Source organism: Canis lupus, chromosome 20 (assembly GCF_003254725.2).
Source record: "Canis lupus dingo isolate Sandy chromosome 20, ASM325472v2, whole genome shotgun sequence".
Classification (NCBI taxonomy): Eukaryota; Metazoa; Chordata; class Mammalia; order Carnivora; family Canidae; genus Canis; species Canis lupus.
In genome coordinates, this window is record NC_064262.1 from 5,150,555 (window position 1) to 5,175,005 (window position 24,451).

At 47.5% G+C, this 24,451-nt stretch overlaps 1 protein-coding gene across 5 annotated transcripts in view; it reads left to right on the forward strand.

Moving 5' to 3' along the window:
* The window catches only part of FGD5 (FYVE, RhoGEF and PH domain containing 5), a 127,921-nt gene that overhangs the window by 54,995 nt on the left and 48,475 nt on the right, over window positions 1-24,451 (forward strand). For all 5 annotated transcript variants that reach the window (XM_035702793.2, XM_025449125.3, XM_025449113.2 and 2 more), the window contains exons 3-5: window positions 1,815-1,947; window positions 17,776-17,834; window positions 17,947-17,977. In XM_035702793.2, coding sequence (XP_035558686.1) covers window positions 1,815-1,947; window positions 17,776-17,834; window positions 17,947-17,977 — 223 coding nt within the window. The remainder of the gene's footprint in view (window positions 1-1,814; window positions 1,948-17,775; window positions 17,835-17,946; window positions 17,978-24,451) is intronic.

Genomic DNA, 24,451 nt, shown 5'->3' on the forward strand with positions numbered 1-24,451 from the left:
TCTGGCCCAGATATCTGGCTCCTGCGGTGGTTGAGATTGAGAAAAAGCTTCAAGATGGCCCCTAGCTTCACTGTAGCCTACAGCTCAGTTTCTCTGATCCTAATGCTCCCTCCCTGACCGTGCTTCTCTCTTCCTGGCTCAGGGCCTGAGATAAGAGCAGTGTCCCTGCTCACTTGAGGTCTGGGCTTAGCATTGCAGCACCTCTAGCAAATAGGTGATCCCTCCTCTCCTCCAGTCCATCCATCCATCCATCCATCCATCCATTCATTATTCTAGTACCCATTGTGGCATTCCCAGAGGGCAGAAATAAATATTTGATTAGAATTTAATAAGACCAGGGTGCCTGGGTGGTGCAGTTCGTTGAATATCTGGCCCTTGGTTTTGGCTCAGGTCATGATCTCAGGGCCATGAGGTTGAGTTTCACATCAGGCTCTGTGCTCAGCACGGAGTCTATTTGAGATTTCTCCCTCTGCCCCTCCTGCTTGTGCTTGTTCCCTCTCTCTCTCTCTCAAACAAATACATCTTAAAAAAAGAAAAAGAATTTAATAAGACCAAAAGCCTAGATTTTGAGTGTGAGGAGAAATTTTGTGAGTTATTGTCTAGGACCACATTGCCAATGGTAGGAGGGAGCTATTGAAGGTTTCCAAGTAGGAGAGGGACATGACTTGATCCCTCTTGCAGAGCAGTCACTCTGCTGGGTGGAGAGGAAGGCAGGAAGCAGAGCAAGGAGGAGGTTGTAATGGGATTAGGACCTCCTCTGTGGGGATAGTTTTGAAGTCAGAGAAAGGAGGGTTCTGCTCCAGGTTGGTTTGTCACAGGCCAAGCTCTTGGCTGCTTCCATGCCTTTAACATGCTGCTTCCCCTAGAGACTTCCCCATGCTGTCACAGAGCTCCTCCTCCTGCTCGCAGCCTCAGAGCAGCCCTCCCTGACCTGTCCAAACACTTCCCCCTTGTTATTCCCCATGAAAGCACTTCCTTCTTCTCCTTAACTGACCATAATTTATGATCATATATTCGTGGTTCCTTTTTTGAAACGGGGACCATATCTACTTTCTTTGCCACCGTGTTACCCTCTGCCTAGCTCTGTGCCTGGCATAAAGCAGGCAATCGATAAACATGTATTGAATAAATATATTTTATAATGAATGGCAATGCCTATATCATAGTCATAGTCACATACATATGAGATTGTTATCTCACCATTGCAAGTTTTCTAAGCATTGATTCTTACAGCATCAGCCAAGAAAATGAAATAGGAATCATTATTCCCCTAGGTGGAAACTGATTGTGTTTCCTGAGTTGTGTCTTGTCCATGATCTAGCTGATGACAAGGCAGGGACCAGGGTCTAGAATGCAAACCCCAGACCGCACTGTATCCCTTATTCAGGCCCAGAGGACATGGCCACCTTCGGAACAGACCCTGCTGCCTTACCATGCCAGTCCAGATTGTTGGACCAATCAAATTGAACATCTCTTGCCCTCATAGTCCTTATGTGTACCCTCTAGCATCACAACCTGCCTCATATCCAACCTAGAGACAAGTCTGTCTTAGCATCTGTAAAGGCATATAAGCAGCAAAGAGCATGGCATGTTCAGGAAACTACAAGGAGGCCAGGATGGCTGGAGTGGGAGCATGTAGGGAGGTTTTGGCTTGTGTCTTGCTCAGTTCTGGGTCCCCATGGAGGGCAGGCATAGTGCTTTGCACACGGAGCACTCGTTAATGGTTTGGGGCATTATTAGGGCCCCTGGTGTATTTACTTTGCCTTTGCTGGACAGGGAGCTCTAATCTTCTCTTTGCTCTGCTCTGACTTTAGCGCCTACACGGAACCCTATAAGGTCTGTCCCATCTCCGCGGCAGCCCCCAAAGAAGACTTGTCATCGGATGAAGAGCAGGGAAGCTCGGAGGAGGAAGACAGTGTTCTGAGAGACCCCAGCCTCACCCACAAGGTAGGATGGCCCACCCTGGGCAAGGGGCCAGTGGGTTGTGGGGAGTCAGAGATGTAAAGGCTGAGAAAGGATGGTGAAGGATCCACTGCATTCTCTCTTGGTGAGGAGGGAGTTGTTTGCAAATAGCTGGCCCCAAGTTGGATACAGCGACTGTCATGGCACAACTTTAAGACATATGGCAGACACAGGGACCTGCGTTGGTGATGCCAGGATGACTGCTCCTGCTGACTTCTTGGGTCTGAGGCAGTTTGGGGCTTCCCAGAGCTCTTGTGGATGAAGTGAAATAGAGCAGCATTATTTGAATCAAGACAGACCTGGTTTCTAATGACCTCAGGCTTCTGGGCCTCAGTGTCCTCATCTGTGAAGTAGGACTCATGAGGCTGAGTTAAGAGAAGCACATGAGTTTCCTTAAGTGAAGATAGTTTTGGAATGAAAGGTGGTTTCCCAAACCTATACCGCAGTGCTTTGAGGGGATGGGGCTGAGGGAAGAGCTCTTGTTTCTCTGGAGGCAGACAGTGAGTGGGGTGCCTGCTGTGGGTAGAGACCAAGTCACAGTGGCGGCCCAGACCTCTCAATGGGCATCGGGGCATGGTGGTAATTATATATGTTCGCTACAGGGTGCATGAGAGCCTGTGCTTCACTTCCATTTGCTGGCTGATTTTACTAGTCCTTTCATTCATGCTTCTTGGAGCTCGGGTTTGTCTCGTGTTTTACCTTTGCAGATATAGAAAAGTGAAGAACTTGCCCAGGACCACACAGCTGTTACTCTGTGTCATCCAGGAAACACCATGAGGTGCCAGAGGCCAGGAATTTAGACCAAGAGGGACACCCCCACTGCAGGGAGACAGGCTAGGAAGGTTGAGACCAGCTTGGCATTTCTGGCCCATCTGCTGGATCCCTCCCTTGTCTGCAGAGGAGTAGTTGGGGAGGCCAAGGAGCAGCACCTCCTCCCTGACTGGCCTCCTTCAGGCACCACGTCCGTGTCTGTCTCCCACTCTTTGTCATTCTCTCCTTCCAAGGCTGGGGTTGATGTGTCACATTGATTAAAGACTGCTTCTGTGGAAGCGCTCAGCAGAAGGGCCTAGCACTTACCAAGCTTTGTATAAATGGTCATGTCTTTCATTTTGTTTTCACACCCTTGATTTCAGTTCATTTATCTCTCTGCACAGGGTCTTCATAGTTGCCTCCCCAGGGCTGTGGGAATGTGGAAGGGGGTTTTCCCACTTGGCTCCTCCCCACTGCAATCCACGCCTCTTTCATTTCTGACAACACGTTCCAGGTCAATACCACACCCCTGTGGTGTAGCCTGGACACAGAAATTAAGTAACTTGCCCGAGGCCGCTCTGCCAGTAATTGAAGGGGTTGGACTCAAAATCAGGTCTGGTTGGCTCCAAGCCCAGGGTTGTTTGTTTGTTTTCCTCTCACAGCCCTCTCTCTTCTTCTCTCTCCAAAAGGAACTGTTGCCTCCTTGAGGGCAAAGGAGAGGAGCTTCGAGTTGGTGGTGCCAGTTAGAGATGATTGCAGCTTTTCTGCCCTGTTCTGGGCATCCCCAAGGTCACGGAGCCCGGGGGCATAAAGATAGTTGTTGTTTGGGGTTTGGTTCCCACTTGAAGCTGGGAGTTGGGTCTGGGTAGCAGGCTGGAAAGAGCTGAAGGGCTGACAGAGCAGTGGGGTGCCCCCTGTGCAACTCTCTGTACCTCAGAGTCCCACACCTAGTGATGGCTCCCCACCAGAGCCTCTGAGTTCTCTGTTAAACCTTTCTCTGGGGCCACCGGCACCTCCTCCTCCAGCTGTGTTACCACTGGCCAGTCACTTCCCATTACAGGACCTCAACTTCCCCATCTCTCAAATGAGAGCATTTATAATCACTAGGCTGTGGGAGGGTTGAATGAGGGCACAGATGTAAAAGTGCCAGCCGCATAGTAGGGGCATAATGGCCATCTGTTGTTCTTGCCTGGGAGGCAGCGGGGGAGAGGGAGAATGGAGGGTCCTGTTTGCTCAGGACCATTGTAAAGACATGAAGTCCTAGGGCCCTGGACATTTCGTCATCCGGGTCAGCTTCCCAGCCTTGAGGTCTCCAGACCGCTGCATGGACACCCCCAGGAGCTTGTAAGAGGTGGGGGTAGCATAGGCAACAAGAGGATCAGACCCAGCTTTGACACTTGCTAGCTGAATGACCAGCAAATGGGCAATTTCTTAACCACTCTGTTCCTCTGTTACCCCTTCTGTAAAATTGGGAAAACAGTAGTGGTACCTACTTTAGTTTTGAGAGTAAATAAATCTGAGGAGATGAATACATGGCACACAGTAAAAGAACACACGAAGGTCAGAGTGGGCGGGACCGTGGGTAGGACAGGGAAGCAACCTGCTCAAGGTCCAGTAGAGTTCAGTGATGATGACAAGGTTGCAGAACTGAGGCAGCTCCTGCCTGGGACAGGGATTTCTTATGTGTCCCTGGGGCCAGAGCCACGTAGAACCAAAGGCCATCCAAAGGCAGGGTTCACAGAGGGAACAATGGTTGGAGACACTAGTATCCTGTCATTCTGAGAGCACAGAGGGAGAAGTGTGGTCTAGACTCCTCACAGCAGTTCAGTTGACCCTCGGGAGCCCAGCCCTCTCACCTACCAAATGTACTGAGCATTCGTTCCCTTCTGCCCTTGAGGCTTTCATAATGAACCATAGTGGCAATCACCTTTAAAAATCAGGTTTTCATTGCACGAGGCATGATCTACTAGATTGTCCTTGTAAAGCATGAAGTTATTACAGGTGAGGGTTAGATGACCTGAGGTACTCATTCCCAGTCGCTGTGTCCCCATGAGGCAGCTGTGGTACACAGTTTGGTGTGTATCTCTCCAGAAACTTTTCCCTGTATTGATCTACGTGTATCATTCGTTACGAGTGGGACATGGATGGTATTGTTTGTGGAGTTGTTCTTCAAGTGTGAGTCATATCAAACCATAAGAAACTTGGCATAACTTGGTTGTGTTCACTGGTATCTTAGAGAGGTTTTCACACATTGCTACATAGCATTCTAATTTTTTTTTTTTACTGCTGTATGGTATTACAATTTATGGATTTATTGTCCTTTCTGTATTTTGCCATGCCCCTGCTGAGGAACATTTATAGTGTTTCTAATTTTTATGCTCTACCAACAGTATTGCAGTGCACTTGTTCACACATCTCCTTATGCACAACACTTTTCTCTAGGGTAGATCTCAGAAAGGGATGGGTGGGTCAGAGAGGTGTGCATTTTCAATCTTGTACATGCCACCGCAGTGACCCCCAAGAGGCCATTATGGTGCACTCCCTCCTGGCAGCCCTCAATGTAGGAGAGTTCCCAAATTGTTGGGCCTTGGTGGAGATGTGAAGGGGGATTCCTAGAGGGAGCAATCTTTCCTGGTTTCCTCTTGCTGTAGAAGTTTTGGTGGTGCAGGGAAGTGGGGAGAAGGAACATTTGCTTCACCTCATTCTTTCATCTTCCACCCTCTCAGAAAATTCTCCTTCCCCAAAAGTTAAAGACCTCTCCCCTCTGTGCTTCTATATCATCAAGGGGGGAAAAGGAGCCAGATCTCCCATGTCCAGCCCCCTCAAAGGAGCAGACCTAGGGAAAATGTGAGTGATAGTGGAATTGCTTTCCAGGGGCCCCAGGAAACATTTTTGGGGTGAGCCCCACCCTTCCTAGAGTTTGATGTAAAAATAAATGAAAGGTGGTGAGCTCCACTCTTCCAGATGTTTTGAGGGCCACATCAGGAGAGAGACTTGGAGCAGGCCAGGAAGCTGAGCCCAACTGTCCACTCCTCTGTCTGATTTCTCCCTCTCTTCCACTCAGAGATATTCAGGGGGTGTGGGTTGAAGGAAAGAAGGAAAAAAAAAGGAAGAGCAAGAAGGACATAAAAATAGATCCAGCTGTGACAGGAGACAAAGGCTGCCTGGCATGTCACTCCTCCCTGACAGTGAGCCCAGTTTTCAGACTGAGACTTTTCAAGCTAAATACCAGCTCCCTGGAGACCAGCCCAGGAGTTGGTGGCCTCTCTGAGCCACCTCCTCCCTTCATCTCCTCCTCCCTTGCCTGAGTCCCATTGTCACCACACTGCCCTGATGGGTCCACCCTTGAGCCCAGGCAAAAGTTTGCCCTGTCCTCTGGAACAGGCCTGTCCTGATGCCCTCCCTGGCTGCACCCACAGTCCAGCTGGCCTAGTCTGGGACTTCTTGCTGGCCTCATGCCCCCAGGCCTTGCACCTGCCACCTCCCCTCGATCATCTCCCTGAACTCTGGTTATTTCCACTAGGCCAGGCCCCCACCTGGATTAAATGCCAACACATGGTTTCTCCATGCCAGTCTTCTCAACTCATTATGCAGCCCTGACCATTGGCTCCATGGCATGTGCTCACTCCTCCCAGTCTCTAGAAGGCCCTCCTAAATCTGTAGAAGCTTCCTCAGGCTGCAGCCTGTTCTTCCCAGAAGACAATCTGATCCCCTGGCAAACATGAACTCCCTCCTCTGCATCTTCTCTCTGTATCCTCACTCAGTTTCTCCCCATCCTTCCTCTTCAGCAGAAATTTATTTACTAAGTACTTACTGAGCACCTACTATGTACCAGGCATCCTTCCAAGGGCTTAACATACAGCAGCCCACAAGACAGGCCAGGGATTGTATGGAATCTGTCCTTCTGTGACTAGTTTTTTTCACTGAGCATAATGTCCTCAAGGTGCAGCTCGTATCAGAGTTTCCCTCCTCCTTAAGACTGTACGTACATATCACATTTTGTCAGTTTATCCATCGATGGATACTTGGGTTGCTTCTACTTTCTGGCTATTGTGAATAATACTGCTATGAACATGGTGTACAGATGTCTCTCTGAGACATTGCTTCTGGTTCTTTTATGTATGTCCCCTGAAGCAGAGTCACTAAATCATAGGATAATTCTATTTTTAATTTTTTGAGGAACCGCCATACTTTTTCCACAGCATCTGCCTCATCCTACATTCCCACCAGCAGTGTGGGAGGGCTCCAGTTTCTTAGAGAAGGCCTTTATGTGACAGGGAGGAAACCTCTCAGCAGGGAGTTGAATGGTGTGAGCCAACAAGAACTGGGAGGGTCTAGGGACAGAGAAGTCTGGACAGAGGACAGCAGCACCAAGGTGGGAAGGCGAAGAATGAGCCTCAAGAGCCAGACCAGGTCTGTAGACTGGAGTACAGGAGAGGGAGATGGGCCGCAGAGGTTCATTAGGACCTCCCTCACCCCACAGACATAGTCATGTCTTCCCCACTCCCCCACCTCCCTGACTGCCATCATCGCCCTGATCTCCATAAGCCAGGGTCTCCATGCTGTCCACCTCACACCCTGGGCTCTAGTGTTATTTTGCCTGAGGAGCTCCCTCTTCCCTTGGTTTTTACTGGCTACCTTCTGTCCTGGTTCTCTCCCTACTTCTGTGACTGTCCAACTCTATGCTTCTACATGAGGTGTCTATTTCCCAAGGCCTGAGCTCCTTCATCCTCATCTCTCATCCTGTGTTCTGCTCAGGCAGGCCATTCCAGGCCAGCGGCCAGCCCTACTCAGGTGACCTCCAGAGCTGACCTCCTGGTCTGACCCCTCTCTGCAGCCCCACACTCCAGCCTCCAGATAACCTTTTGGTCCCTTCTTGGAAGCCCCACAGATACTGTTGCCCTGCCACCCTGCCCTTATTTGCATTTTGCTTTCTATAGCTTCAGTTACCTGTGATCAACTTGATCTAAAGCAAGTGATCGGGATCCCTGGGTGGCGCAGCGGTTTAGCGCCTGCCTTTGGCCCAGGGTGCGATCCTGGAGTCCTGGGATCGAATCCCACGTCGGGCTCCCGGTGCATGGAGCCTGCTTCTCCCTCTGCCTGTGTCTCTGCCTTTCTCTCTCTCTCTCTCTCTCTCTGTGTGTGTGTGACTATCATAAATAAATAAAAATTAAAAAAAAATAAAGCAAGTGATCCTCCTTCTGACATATATTCAGAAGGCCAGTAGTTGCCGAACACCATGTCACAGCGCCCACATTGTTTATGTCACTTCATGTCATCATGTAGTAGGCGTTTTATCATCTCATTGTCCTAACAAGTACAACCAGAGTGTGTACAGTACTATAAGGTATTTTTAGGGAGACCACATTCACATAACTTATATTGCAATATATTATTGTAATTGTTCTGTTTTATTACTAGTTATTAGTGATCTCTTACTGTGCCCACTTTTTAAATTAAACTTTATCATAGGTATGTATGTCTAGAAATAAAGCATACTTTAAACAGGCGTACCCTGTTTGTTACACTCCACTTCATTATACTTCACAGATACTGCATTCTTAACAAATTGAAGGTTTGTGACAACCCTGCATCGAGCAAGTCTTTTGGCACCATTTTTCCAGCAGCGTTTATTCACTTTATGTCTCTGTCACATTTTGATAATTCTCACAGTGTTTCGAACTTTTCATCATTATTGTACTGATTATGATGATCTGTAATCAGTGATTACAACTCAACATTTTGTAGCAAAGTATTTTTAATTATGGTATGTACATGTCTTTTAGAGTAATGCTACTCACACTTAATAGAATACGGTATAATATAAACATAACTTCTATGCACTGGGAAACCAAAAACTGTATTTGACTCGCTTTACTGTGGTATTTGCTTTATTATAATGGTCTGAAAAGACCCACAGTATCTCCAAGGTATGCACATGTGAGGCTTGGCGAACTATCTGTGGTTTTAGGCATCCACTGGGAGTCTTGAGATATATCCCCCAATACTAGGAGGGTTTACTGTGCCTCCAACTCAGCATATCCCAAGCTGAACTCTGCATCTTCCCCATCATGTCAGCCTGCTTCTCTTCTTGTATCTGCCATTTTGGGTGTTGGCACTAGATTCTAAAGATTTGAAATCCGGGCAGCCCAGCTGGCTCAACGCTTTAGTGCTGCCTTCAGCCCAGGGCCTGATCCTGGAGACCTGGGATCGAGTCCCATGTCGGGCTCCGTGCGTAGAGCCTGCTTCTCCCTCTGCCTGTGTCTCTGCCTCTCTCTCTCTCTGTGTCTCTCATGAATAAATAAATAAAATCTTTTTAAAAAATAATTTAAAAATAAAGATTTGAAATCTCTGGCATTTCATCTTCTATTACCATGTGTTAATCGTAGATCAAAAAACTCAACAAACTCCAAGGCCTTTGGCCAGGCATCCTGAAGGATTCAAAAACAAGTTTCATCTGTTCTTCAGACCTGAGCTCAGGGTCTTTGCACTTGCAGTTGCCTCCACCTGAAGCTCTCCTCCCATCCTCTGTAGAGCCGGCTAAGGGTTCTTCTACATCCTCAGAGAGGTCTCCCCTGCTCATTCTGCAGTGCTCAGTTACAGCATTCCTGTCTACTTCCTTCCTCATACTTATCTCAAGCTGTGATTATGTCTTTCTTTTTCTGCTTTACTTACATGCCCTTTGCCTTTCCCTGTAAGAATAGCTCCAAGAGGGCAGGACCACCTTCTTTATTTGTAAAGACTTTTTTTTTTTGTCTTTTTAAAAAAAATTTTTATTTATTTATTCATGAGAGACACAGAGAGCGAGAGAGGCAGAGACACAGGCAGAGGGAGAAACAGGCTCCACGCATGGAGCCTGAAGCCGGACTCCATCCTGGGACTGCGGGATCATGCCTGAGCCAAAGGCAGATGCTCAACCACTGAGCCACCCAGGCATCCCTATAAAGATTTTATTTATTTGTGTATTTGAGAAAAAGAAAGCTCATGAGTGTCAGGGCAGGGGCAGGGAGGGACAGAGACAGAGGGAGAAGCAGGCTTCCTGCTGAGCAGGGATCCCAATGCAGGGCTCAATCCCAGGACCCCGAGGTCATGACCTGAGCCAAAGGCAGAGCTTAACTGACTGAGCCACCCAGGTGCCCCCAGGACCACACTTCTGTTCACATTTGTGTTCTTATTGCCTGGCACATAAAATAGTGCTCAGTAAATATCCCTGAAAAAAAAAAAACTAATAAATAAATGAATACATTAGACTCAGTTCCTGCAGTCAAGTAAGGAAAACAAACTTAGATGCGTGACAGTTTAGTAAAATGAAAACACTTGTTTGGTCCTATATAATTCACTTTGCACAGTGAAGAGGCTGAGCTGGGAGCCAACCCAGCTTCTTACCAGCTCCCCAGTAACCATGTAGAAGCTGTGACAGTTCAGCAGAGTAACACAGGAGACGTTTCAAAGCAGTGTGAGTAGAGGGAGGATGAGAGATACAGTCACTCAGAGGTCCTAAAGCAGTCAGGGCACCTGCATGTCCTACACCCCTTATTCAGAGTCCTGGTGGAGCCAACAGGTTGGGTGTGGAGACAGTTAGGATGCCCCGACCCTAAGAGAACTTCTTCTGTGGCTAATTTTCCTCTCTGCTATGTCTACATGTACCCCTGGCCCCAGCATGGGATTGGGGCCACCATCACACTCATCCTCCCTTTCTCCTTCCTGGCTCCATGGCAGCTACTCTGTATACCTAGTGTGCAGCCCTGCCGTCCAGAGTTGGACATGTAGGCCTGCAGCACCCCAGGCACTCCCCAGACTCACCGCATTAGGATCTGCCGATTCTCTAGATCCCCTGCAGTATATGTCTGTTCACTGAAGTTTGAGCTCTGGCCTGTGTACGTCAGCCAGCCAGTCTATATGAAGCCCTCACAGGACCCTCTGCCCTTGGAGGTGCCAGGAAAAAAAATCCACTGGGGTGCCCAATCATGGGGCACTCACAGCCAAGGTGGGAAATGACAAAGCTGCTGACATGATAGTCTCTAAACCTTACCTTTGTGTTTTATGTTCTTTTCGGAATGTTTTATCTCATTTATAAACAGTGGCTGTCTGTGAGATAGAACAGTTGTGGGGCAGCCCCTTTGTCCTCAGCTGTGTGAGTTAAGCTCCAAACAGTGTAAGTGGCCCAAGTCTTAAGAGTCAGGGCAATCAGGGAGGCTTCCAGGAGGAAGTGAGGCCTTAGTTCTTCACAAAGGGGAATAGGATGTGGTTAAGTGGAAAGGAGAAGGAGAGTACATAGGAGGCACAAACAGCATGGAATCCAGCCAGTGACTGGCTTCTTGAGGTCATGGCTGGTCCTTTCTTGACAAATGAGATGGTGAGGACAGGAAGACTATATGAGCCATGTACTAGCAATGTACTGGCCTTTCAAACTGAGAACTTGCCAATCGCAGTTATGACCACTCTCTTAGGATTCTAGAAGCTGAGAGAGCTGACAGGAGCATTTTGATGTCACTTTGTTTTGTTTTGTTTTTCATTGTGGTAAGAACACTTCACATGAAATCTACCCTCTTAATGTCCATTGACAGTTGAATGGGTAAACAAAGTGGGCTCTGTTCGTACAATGGAATATTATTCAGCCTTGAAAAGGAAGGAAATCCCGCTACATGATACAGCATGGATGAACCTGGGGGATATTGTGCTAAGTGAAGTAAGCCAGTTGCAGAGGGACAAATGCTGCATGATTCCATTTCCATGAGGAATCTAGAACAGTTGAAGCAGAGAGTGGAATGATGGTTGCCAGGGGCTGAGGGAGAGGGAAATTGAGAGTTGCTATTCAATGGGTATAGTGTCCCAGTATGCAAGGGATTGCTGTGTCTTACAGGAAGGAAAACTAAAGCTCATAGAGAAGCCATTGCTTGCTGGAGATTATTCAGCAGATTTGAGGCAAAGTCTGGAGTAAAAATCAGGTTTCCTGGTCTCTCACTCAGGGCCTTCCCAGATAACATGCTATTTATATGATTGTATTACAAACTGCATCCAGAACCAAAGATTCCTTCCAAAACTAAAAGTTTTTTAAAGCATCTAGGCTAAACCCAGACTCACACTAGCCTGACTTCAGGAACTAGAACTAGACAGGTGTCAACATGAACTAGAGGCAGCCACTTGGTCCTGGGGGAGTCGGGGGACTTCTGTTTGGTCCCACCTTCTCCCTGCCCTCCTCCTGGCAGGTGTTGCATCTCTTTCACCATCCTTATCCCTTCTCTGCCTCCTGCGGGAGCACAGGTGATGGCTGGAATAGAAATGTACCATGTCTCCCTGAGCTCCTGTCTCTGAATTTCCCAGTGGTTACTGAAAGCTGCACTGGAAATCCTGACCTGAATTCCAAGGGGAAGGACGTTGTCTGTGACAGTGGTCCCTGGAGGAACTTCAGAGACTGTGCTTTCCAGGAATCTGGTGCCACCTGCGAGTCCTGAGCACTCTCCCTTCTCCAGATGTGACCTGAGAACTCTCCAGAGAGCCCCCTCCCTGGGACCCTCACAGGATTTCCCGAGGGCTTGAAACAGCCAAAGAAGGCAGCCCCTCCTCTGTCCAGATGAATTTTTCTTTCAGTGGCATGTGTGGCTGAGGAGGTTGGCAAAGATGGAGCACCAGGATGCCTACCTTGGTGCCCTGCCCTCACGCAGGTTTAATATGTGACTTAGAGACACTTTTGGAGATTGCAGGGAAGTTTTGGCACAGGGACTGGCGGGAGCCAGAGATGGGGAAAAACAAGGTGTAAAATTGAGTTCCATGGGGCATGGAGGGATGCAGGAGTGGTGTCTGGAAACGGTCTCTATGCTGAGTCACAGGCAAAGGGTAGGACTTATCTGTGCCTCAGTTTCCTCATCTGTAAAATGGAGGTAATAAGAATAGTACCTTGCTCATGGGTTTTTGAGAGGATTTAGTGAGAATACATGGAAAAAGCTTAGAGCCATTCTTAGCATATACTAAGTGTTCAATGAATGCTAGCTGTTCTATTATTAAGTAGGTATTATTATTACCACCACTGTGTTACAGATGGGGCTCAGAGAAGAGAAATCACTTGTTCAAGGGCATAAGTGTAGGAAGGGGTGGAGGCCAGGATTTGAACTCAAGTCTTGTGACCATAGACTCTCAGCATCATGCTGGATCATAAGTCTTTCTGCAAGTGCCAGGGAGCCACAGGAGCCACTCAGGGCCACAAGTGACAGCAGAAGGCAGCTTCCATGACTGAGAATGGATTGGAGTAGGTGAGAGACTGGAGCTCCTGAGAGCTAAGAGACAAGTTCAGTTGAGGGTGGAGGGATGCTAGGAGCTCCAAGATAAGGACCAGACAGCTCATCGCTTCCGAGGACTGAGTGTGGAGAGGGCCCAGGCGAGGCGGAGTGTTTATACCTGTGGACCAAAGTCATCTGAGAAGGAGGTGTCAAGGAGCTAAGAGGCCAAGGGTCCTGGTGTGGAGAGTGGAGTGCCCCAGTAACCAAGGATAGGGAGAACTGAGCCAGGACATGGGGCTTAGCCAGGGACTGACAAAGACAAGTGTGGAAAGAAAGAGGTGGCTGTTTAAAGGCAAGTATGAACCCAGGAGGCCTGTAAGCAGAGAAGGTGGTGAGCAACTAGGAGCTTTGGGGATAGTTTCTTCCTCTTCTGCAAAGTAGGACCTTGTGGAGAAGGACCATGTGGCTCCTGGGCCTCCTTGGGGCCATTTTGAGGGCTTCTCACAGTAGTAATAATTACTGTGACTGTTAAACAGTGATACTGATGCCTCCCTCCTCTGTGGCTCTTCACCGAGAAGAGCTTTTCCACCTACAGTCTTGTATGAGCCTTGCAACAGCCTCTAAAACAGCCGTTCTCAAAACCTTTTGGTCTCACACCTCTCTCCTCCTAAGACTGATTGAGGACCCCAAAAAGTTTTTGTTTCTATGAGTTTTATCAGTAAGCATTTACATGAAAAAGTAACACTGAGAAAAATTTTAAACATCTTTTAATTCAATTAAAATTAACAATTATAGGTCCAATTGATGTTAACATAAATGGCCTTTTTTATGAAGAATAACTTTTCAAAAATACTTAGTGAGGGGTGTGACATTGGTTTCCATTTTTGCAAATTTTCATATGTCTAGCTTCCTAGAAGACAGCTGGCTTCTCCCAGCTGCCTCTGTGCTCAGTCTGTTGGAATTGTTTGAGCCAGCTTCACAGATTAGTCAGAAAAGGGAGATAGAACCCCAGAGGTTCTCAGGCCACACTTGGAGAACTCTTCTAGAAGGAAGCTAAGCACTCACATTTAGTAGCTGGAGGAGGGCAGCCCTGGTGGCCCAGCGGTTTAGCGCTGCCTTCAGCCCAGGGTCTGATCCTGGAGACCCGGGATCGAGTCCCACATCGGGCTCCCTGCATGGAGTCTGCTTCTCCCTCTGCCTGTGTCTCTGCCCCCCCACCCCCGTGTGTCTCTGATGAATAAATAAATAAAATCTTTAAAAATAATAATAATAATAGCTGGAGAAACAGGCATGGAGACAGAGGACTAGGACTCCTAGCTCTTCCTTTGACTGCTACCAGGAGGGCAGCCTGAAGGACTAGCCCTCCCAACCTGGTCCCAGAATAGCCAGGGTTGACCGGCTGGTTTGCCTGAGGCCTGTGGAGGAAGTGCAGGACTAGGCGGCCCTGGGGAACAGGGAAGATAAGCTGCTTTGGCCTTGGGCAGAAGGGCCAGCAGCAGCCTGATATAACATCCACAGCGTCAGCCTGAGAAATGTGATAGTGCAGGCCCTGGCGCCCCCAGCCCCCACACTCCTGGGAGGAACCCTGTTCCCAGAAGTCTGTCCCTGGACACTGCCGTCAACCTCAGAGTTCATTTCCTGGTTAAACAAACATCTATATTAAATGGCCCGGTTGGGCAACGCCCAGTAGCAGCTTCTGAGGAGAGACTCAGGCACATGGCCTGCCAGGCCCCCTTCTTGTCCGGCTGATGAAGACACATCCATCATCAGCAGAGTCACTAAAGCAGGACAGCCCCGTGTGTTCCACCCAGAGTCTGCCTGTCTGGCAGGAGGGGTTGGGAAGGACGTGCAGAGTGGCCCGTGCCCAGCCCCACCAGAAGTCTGCCCCTCACAGCTTTGAGATTGTAACAATGATAATGGTGACAACTCTGAAAGTTGGGTGAGCCTGACCATGCCCATCCATCATCTCATCGTCTGGTCCTTGCAGGGTGGGAGTGCTGACCCCGTCTTCTGGATGAGGACGCAGAGGCATCAGAGAGGGGCTTACCCTCAGCCAGATAGCCATTTATGGCCTGGCTAGGATGTGAGTCTGGGCATCCTGAATTCTAGCATAGCTCTTTCCTGTGTACCATGGTAGGCACTGCTCTGAGGGTCGGAGACCAGAGAGAACTGAATCAGGATTATCCTGGGTCCTTCTGGAGTGCCAGACTCCTGCTACCACCTTTCCAGAACAGGTGAAGAATAGGTGTTTCCCAATTTGAAAAACCCTGCCATCCATAATGAGCAGAGATGCCATCTACCAAGTGCTTACTTTGTGCCAGACACACTGCTGGGTGAAGTGCTTAGTTGTTGAAGCTAGACTACCCGGTTTTGAATTTGAGCTCTGCCACTTACTAGCAGTGGCAAAGGACTTACTTGGGGCAAAGGATAGGACTTATCTGTGCCTCAGTTTACTCATCTGTAAAATGGAGATAATAAAAATAGTACCTTGCTTATAGGTTGTTGGGAGGATTCAGTGAGATTACATGTGAAAAGCTTAGAGCTGTTCTTAGCACATACTAAGTGTTCAATGAATGCTAGCTGTTCTGTTATTAAGTAGGTATCATCATCATCATCATCATCACCACTGTGTTACAGATGGGGCTCAAAGAAGAGAAATCACTTGTTCAAGGGCATAGGAGTAGGAAGGAGTGCAACATGGGATTTGAACCCAAGACTTGTGACCCCAGAGCACAGGCTCAGCATCATGGTGGATAACAAGTGAGAATTGAATCACAGGCCCCTGGAAGATAGGAGATCATCTTGTCTTCATTTTATTGGAGAAGAACTTGAGCTGGGGATCTCCTGACCCCTGTCCTTTACAAAGTCATTCTATTGATGGAAGCATAACCAAAGGGTTTCTTAGCTGTTAAGGCCTGTCCTGGCAGCATATATTTTCCATTGCGAGGGTTTTGTTTACAAAGCCTTTTGCAAAAAAAAAACAAAAAAACAAAGCCTTTTGCATGTGGGACTCTGCAGGAGCCCCTGCTTGGAAGGAGTGAGCTACTCTTGTCCACAGAGCCCCACACTAGCCCTGCAGAGGCAGAAGGCAGACAGTGAGTCATGATTCGGCGCCTGTGGGAGGGCGGGAGGCCAGGTGAGGCTGGAGGCCTCCGCAGGCCTCACTATTTCCCCTGCTGCTCCATGGATGCTGTGACAGCCCGCCAAGAGGCAGCAGTGAGATACAGGAGGGAGAATGATTGAGGGCCCAAGTTCTGCCCTATTTGGGTGGCCCTGGCAAGAGCAAAATCTCCAAAAACACTGTGTTTCTTAGTCAAGAAACTATGAGGGTTGAAGCAGCCAGAGAAGGGAACTCATTTATTGAATGCCTACTGTGTGCCGGGCACAGTATCTCATTTCAATTATTTATTCAGATGTTGATTGAACATCTGTGTGCAAGGATAGCATCAGGTAGTGTGGCTGCTGTAAAGAAGAGCACAGCAAGATGAAAGGTTATACCAAGTGGCTCTCACCCAGGGGTAAGATTGTGCCCCCACCTGCACTGCAGAGGACGTTCGGGAATGTCTAGAGACATTTTTGTTTTCACAACCTAGAGTGGGGTCTTTTTTTTTTTTTTTTGAAACCCCATGGGTTGGGGTCTTGACCATAACACTGTATAGTTGCTCTCCCAATAGTTAGTGAGTTTCTGGTCATTAGAGTAGATCATTCACTTGACCACTGTCTCCTAGAGTTTAATAACACACAGGTTCAGGATAGAAGGGAATTTAGAGGTTACTTTATTCACACATGGGGAAACTGAGGCCCAACCTCAGAAAGTGGCTTGTGCACATAATACCAAAAGGCAGTGGTGGAGCTGGAACCAGAAGCCAGGTGTCCCATCTGAGTGCCCTCTGCTCCACCGATAGCCACCCCACCCCTAGCCTTACCTGCGCTTTCCTGTCATCAACTATCTATTCTTTCAGGCTACCCCACAGTGTCTTTGCTCTTCTGGGTCCCAGCCAGCAGCTGTGTCTGATATCTGGCAGGTTCAGGGCCACAGAGGAAGGGCCTGCTAATGGCAAAAGGACCAGCCAGGCATCTGCCTCAGCCCCCCCCACCCATCCTTCCTGTTTATAGACATCATCTCAGTTATTCCCAAATCTTACAGGTACAGAAGTTGGGCCTTAGATGATTTAAATGGCTCACCTTCTGAGGTCAGCCAGGATAGTTAGTGCTTCCCAAGTGGAACAAACACTTATTCTTTCTTTCATTCACTCATTTAGTTCTTTCAGTCAACAAAAGCAAGCCTATTATATGTGAGGCACTGGCCATGCAGGGGTGAAGTTTATGGTTCCTGCCCTCCAGGAGAGACATAATTGGCATCCCGAGAATAGGATGCCCCAGAAAGGATACTTGAACCAGCTGGTTCAGGGAGGGGATCCAAAAGGGCTCCTTGGAGGAGGTGATAGATACCATGGTAAGTCTTGAAGGATAACTGAGAAATAGCCAGGCAGAGAAGGAGAAAAGGACACCAAGGGGACAGAACATGCAAAAAGAGCTCCCTGTGCGCCAAGAACCACAGGTTATTCACGGTTGCTAGGCCTGTTGATGGAGGCCAAGATCACACAGTCGTGATTGTGGCCACATATTGAGCACTTACTATGTTTTGGGCAGTGTGCTGAGCATTAGCTCAACAACCTTCTGAGTTAGATGGTCTCAATATCCACACTGGCAGAAAAGGAAGCCATGAGGTTGAAGATTTCACAACTTGGAGTTCCTTCTGTAAACCTGATACTGTTGGAGGTGGGGTCTCCCTTCCCCTCTCTGAATTGGTGTTGTCCCTCCTGATCACTCTTCCCTCTTGCAGATGGAAGGACAGTCCAGAGCCCACGTCATCGCACAGGAACTGCTGTCTTCGGAGAAAGCGTGAGTTCCCAAGCAGCTGCCTGTGGCCTTGAGCTTGTTCACAGAACATCGTCCCTCCCTGGCTTAAACAGGATGGCAATTAATGCAAACTCAACCCTCTTTCCCTCTGCAGATATGTGGAGATGCTCCAGCACTTACATCTGGTGAGTTAATCATTTCCATTCTCCAAAACTAATTGCCCTTTTTCAAGGCTGTGATAGAAGAGACAGAAAAGCAGTGAGGAGACAGGTGATTTCGATGAACAGAGGCTTGGCAGCAGACAGATGTCCAGCAAGGCTTTTCGTGGACATCTGTCTCTTGATTCTTGTGCTTCAGGGGATGAATAACACCATGCTCTCCATGGCTATGTCTCCCTGCCCATGTGTATGGGGGGGGATGTGCTGAGGTTTCTGAAAGGGTGTTTGCAGTTTCCTTAGCTCTCTTGCTAAGAAAAGCAGGAGGAGGATAGTTTTTGTTCTGGGTCATTGCTCTGTGTGTGAGTTTAGGTGTGTGTGTGTATGTATGTGTGTGGGTGCATGAGTGTGTGTGTGTGTATGTGTGTACATGTGATGTATGTTTAGGTCTGTATGGAGGAGATATGTTAGCACAATGACAGAGCAGCTTGAGTATAGAGAGGCTTTCTTAGTCATCCTAACACTGGGGCAATGACACCTGAGCCAGTGGAGAGGAGATCCTCTGGACTTTCAGAGGAAAGGAGGCCAGACCTGAGGACTTCCTGGGTATCAGGCACTGCCACCCTTTACAACCCACAAAACTGCCTGGAAGGTCTTCTCTGCAGTTAGATCAGTTCAGTTCAACAAACATTTTTGAGCACTTACTATGACAAGAGCTGGAAAATAGAAAGTCAAATCAGACAGGCTCTTTCCCAGGAGCTCCCTGGCCAGTGAAGGACACAGATTAGAAAATGAGTAATCATCTGGAATACAGGGGAAGGGACTGACAACCTGGGGAAATCTAGACAGGCTTCCCTGAGGTGGTGACTTTTGGGATGAGTCATAAAGAGGGGTGAGGGAAGAGGGTACAGCAGAGATGTCGGAAGTGAGGGAACATTGAGAGCATCTGTTCCTTGAGATCTCTAAGCTATTTCCAGTCCCCTAGTAGTTTAGCATCTGATTGCACACTGTTGGGCATTGCTCACCATGTCTATCCAAGAACATCAGAGTTGGGAATGTCTACCCTGGACATTTTGTCTGTGGTGATATGGAAGCCCCAAGAGGGTGACTAAGCCAGGTGAACACCTTATATTCCCAGTGCACTGTCATGTATTAACGCTACATCTCCCAACTGCCTTTGGAGTTCTTTGTGGGAAAAACCTCTCTGGATGCAACAGAGCACCCAGCACCAAGCCCGGCCTCTTGCTGAGTCCAGCTGAGGTTCTTGTCAGTGACATCACCCTAGTGTCACATTGCTGTGTGAGCAAGGGCACTCAGGTCCCCAGAAGCAAGACAGAGCACTACTCTGGTCTCTGCACCCAGCCCCTCATTTTTGCACTTTAGAATGAAAGCTTTATGTGCATTATGAAACCCAAACGCCCTCTGGTATGAAATATACCACCCTCTTACACCTAAAAGATCTCTTTAGGAAGGGCAGGAAGAGTCACTTCCATTTTTAGTTCTCTCTCCCTTGCCTCTGAGCTGGCAGCATGACAGAGAGGCTGGGCTTTTTGTTTTATGACTTTGTTAAGAGGGTTTTAACTGGGAAACTTCCATCTGTGTTTGCACTGCTTCCTGCCAGTTGGAAAGATGCTGAAACCGCTGGTAATCCATAATAATATCCTGAGGAGAAAAAAAAAAAGAGCCCATAAAACTCACAACTCATAAGCTAGTTTCGGGAAATTGTGGTCCAGAGCTACATTTATGACGGTCAGTGTGTATGGGGACAGAAGTGGCAGGAGACCCCCAATTTGACTCCCAAGTCCTAGCCAGGGACATGAGTCTTAAGGAGACCTGTAAACTTTGAGACATTCTCCACCACTCCCAATCTGGATCTATTCCTGATTGCAAAAAGTGGCAGGTTCTCTCTCAGAATTCCTTCTTATAGATTTGATGCTATTGAAATTCCAAGACTGCTCAGTGATGGGAAGAGCTGACCATGCATTCTGAACCTCCCCGGCTAGAAAGGTCTCTAGCTCCATTATGTTGTTTTGAGGGGTGGTAGGGTAGCCCCTGGTCTTCTCTGTTTGGGAATTCGACCCTGTGCTTGTGAAATGGTAGATAGACCTAACTCAGGGATTACTAAAAGTTCTGATCATCCAAAATTGAATCCTAGTGGTCAAGAGCCTGTTTTTGTGTATTCTATTAACTAAGAATGGATTTGATAAATTTTATTTATTTATTTATTTATTTATTTATTTATTTATTTATAAGATTGTATTTATTTATTTGAGGGAAGGAGCATGAGTAGGAGAAGCAGAGGGAGAGGGAGAAGCAGATTCCCCACTGCGCAGGGAGCCTGACTCAACTGGGCTCCATCCCAGGACCCTGAGATCATGACCTGAGCCAAAGTTAGCCACTTAACCAATTGAGCTACCCAGGCACACCTATATGGTTTAAATGTTTGTTTAAAAATGGCAAAGAAGATGCATCAACTATACTTCAAATAAAACGATGTAAGAATTTTCAATATATTCTGGATATTAGACCCTTGTCAAATACATAATTTGAAAAAAAGTGAAGAATATATGACTGAGACTGTATGTGGTCCACAAAGTCTAAAATATTTATTATGTGGCCCTTTACAGAAAAAGTTTACTGACTTCTGGGTTAAGGACTGTCCCTTCTATCCTTCCAGGAACTCAGTCATAAATGCATTCATCCCCCTGCCCATCCATCTGTATAATCATATTCTCACCCACTCATGTAGCCAGCTTTTCAACCACTCTTCTGTCCTTTAATCTGTCTGTGCCCCCTTTGGTGTATATCTGTGCTCCCATTCATAACCACCCTCAATTCACCCACTATTCAGAGGCCCACCCATCCTCCCATCCGGGCATGCATGCATCCATCCATCTACCATCCCATCTACCCATCCATCCATCCCTGTATCCCTCTGGCTTACTCCTGTTGGATGGGACATCACAGGATTTTTACAGTGCCTGTGGCACTGAGATGGGCCTTCAAGCCCATCTTCAAGATAAATAAGGCCCAGAATCTGCCCTTGAATATGGGTCTCTTTTTTGTGGGGGAAAAGGTTGAAGTAGGGAGGAAAATAAGTAAACAGTCAGTTATGCTACTCTGGGGTAAGTATAATTTGCACAATTATAGTTTTGTGCAAAATCTGCAGATGCATAGGGAAAGTAGAGACTTATTCCCCTTTGGGGTATCTAAGAAGATTGGCAGAAGAGGTGCCCTAAGATGGACTTTGAAGGAGCCCAGTGGAGGAGGGTACATAAGGCAGGTGGGCAGCATGGAAATGCTCACAGGCCTGAAGGTACATGATATGTCTGGAGAATGATGCATCATCATACATGGTTAGAACATGGATAAGTTTGAAAAGGCAGGTGGAATTGGGGGACAAATGATTAGTCCAAAAACCAAGCATAAATCCAGGCCATGGGCTTTATGCTTTTTCTTATATGTGATTTGTTATAGACCTTGAACAGCTATGGCCTGTGGACACCTTCAGTGCTCTGCTAATTCATCTACAAAACAATCCCTCCCTAGCAAAAGCTGAAAATCCCTACCATGAGTTCCTCTTTTGGGCTAAGGCATTGAAGGCCTTTTCAGAAGCCAGTGTGCCAACTAGGAGAGGTGACCCTGGAGGTTATCACCGTCTGATTCCCTGAGAGAAGCTCCCTTCTCTAAGACGTCCTGTACCATCTGATTTGATCGCTATCTGCCTTTCTGGTACTGACTCCTATCACTTTTGTTGTTTGCTCCAGCCACTCTGACCTTCTCACTCTTCTTTACATACTACAAATACATTTCCATTGCATGGCTTTTGCACTTGCTTTTCCTGCTGCTGGCATGTCCTATCTGTGATCTTCTAATATCCAGTTCCTCCTTCTCATTCTGATGTCAGCTCAAAGAAGTGGTGCCCAAAACTTAGTGGCATAGAACAAGCATGTTATTATACTTGCAAATTCTTTGGACCAGGAGTTCGGACAGAGCAAAGTGGGGAGAATGTGTCTCTGCTCCCCAGTGTCTGGGGAGGACTTCAACATTAAGGGCAACTTGATGGCCAAGGGTTAGAATCACTCTAAGTTTCATCATTCAGGCTGGTAGTTAATACTGGCTATTGTCTGAGACCTCGTTTGAGCTGTTGGCCAGAACATTTACTTGTGGCTTCTCCATGTGGTCCCTCTGCATGGGTAAGTTTGGGCTTCCTCACAGCATGGTGGCTGGATTCCAAGACTAAGTGTCCCAAGAGAGAGCCAGGAGGAAGTGCGTGGCATTTTTATGACCTAGCCTTAAGTCACGTAGCACCACTTCCACCATACTTTGTTAGTGGAGACAGTCACAAAGGTCTACCCAAGTTTACAGGGAGGGGATATAGTTTCCAGCATCAATGGGGGAAATATCAAGCTTACATTACATAATGACCATGTGAGATAGGAGATATTGTTATGAGCCATTTGGGGAAAATACAATCTACTACAGAAGCCTTTTCTAATCATTCTATGTCAGTTAAAAACTGTCTTCAACTGCTAACAATAAAAACCCAGTTATGATAGCTTAAATAATTTAAAGGCGATTCTCTCATGTGAAATAAGACCAGAAATAAGAGATCTACGTCAAGTTTAGCAGCTCCACAAAGTATCAGGGACCGAAGTTTCATCTTTCTGTTACATCCATTTCCGAGGTTCCTCATGAACACAGGATGGTTCACTAACAGGATGTTGCAGTTCTAACCATCACATTCAGGTCCCAGGCAAGAACAAGAAAGGGGGGAAATTGAAAGGTCATGCTTCCAGCCCTCTGATTTTAGTATATGTGCTGCCAAAGCAAGCATGCTCCCAGCCCTCTGAATGTTTTACTCGACCACTCCTGCTTCTGTCTCACTGGGCACTACTACTTGCAAGGGACATCAGGGACAACTGGGACATCAGGCACCCAGGGAAGGCTCTCCCCATTGCGAAGGCAGAGACCAAGCAGAAAGCACTGGAGGACTTCTGAGATTCAGTCTCACAACTGGCACATCATCACTTCTTTCTGCCTACATCCCAATGGCCAGAGCAAGTGCCATGGTGTGGCCCAAAGACGCAGGACAGGGATCTGTTCTCCCCATGATAGGCCATGGCAAGGATGTGAATGCTGGGAAGGAACCATAGCCGTGCCTCCTCTTCTGCACCATCTCACACTTCATGTTATTTTCTTCACAGAACTGTTCATATCTAAAATCATCTAATTTATGTATTTATTTACTTGTGATGTTATTTTCATTTTTGTTCAGTTCTAAGTACTTTCTAATTCCCCTTGTGATTTCTTCTTTGACCCATGAGTTATTTAAAATTATGTTGTTCCATTTCTAACTATTTGTGAATTTCCCAAATATCCTCCTGTTGCTGACTTTTAATTCCATAGTGGTTGGAGAATATACTTTGTGTGGTTTTAAATTTTTTGAGATTTGTTTTATGACTGGCATATAGTATATCCTGGGGAATGTTCTGTGTGTGCTTGAAAAGAATGTGTTTTCTGCTCTAGCTGGTGGCTGTCCTGTAGAGATCACTTGGATCAGGCTGATTGACAATGCTGTCTTCTACATCCTTGCTGGCTTTTTGTCTCCTCCTTCTGTCCCTTACTGGGAGTGGAGTATTGATTATTGAGTATCTATTTCTCCCTTCCATTCTGTCCACTTTTCTTCATTTATTTTGGGGGTATTTTTAGGGACTTGTTTATTGCTTTATCTCCCTCACTAAACTCAGAGCTCCTTGAGGACAAAGAGCTTGACTGGTCCCATTCCCTGTGTCTTGTGAGGCCAGGTACACCATTAGGGCTCAGTAAATATCTGATGAGTGAGTGATGGTGGGGTCAATCCTTCCAGCAGTCTGAACCACTTCTTCAGTTAGAAATATTTCCTGTGCACTCCTTATGTGCTATGTACTGATGTACTGAGTCCTTGACCTTCCAGAACTGACAGTCTAGGGAGGAGACAGGCACAAAAAGGGACAATGTTAGTACGATGGTAGGGGCATACTGAACCTGAGGTTCAGAGGAAGCACCCGTCCCAGGCTTTTGGGGATTGAAGAAGGATTCCCAGAGGAAACGTGTCTAAGCTGAGACCTGAAGGATGGGGAGCAATTGGCCAGGTGAGGAAGGCTTGTACCTGGCAAGGGGATCTTCATGTGCTAAGGTCTGGAGGCCAGAGATTGGCTGTTTGGGAACTGAAAGAAATGCCGCATGGCTGGAGGGTGTGTGTGAGTGAGAGTCATGTTCGAGGGGTGGGTTTGATCCCCAGAAGGTCTTTGGGGAGGCCATTGGGTGATTCCAACAGGAGGGGTCACTGGAGTGCTGCAGGTGGTGATTGGCTGGCTGAGGGGTGCAGGAGAGGCAGGGAGGGTTCCACACTGACCTTAGATTTCCAGCTTGCTGACTTACCATAGCATCAAGTGCTGGGAGGGATCAGGGTAGGTGCAGGGGTGATGAGGAGTTTAGTGTGGGTCTTATGAAGTGTGAGGG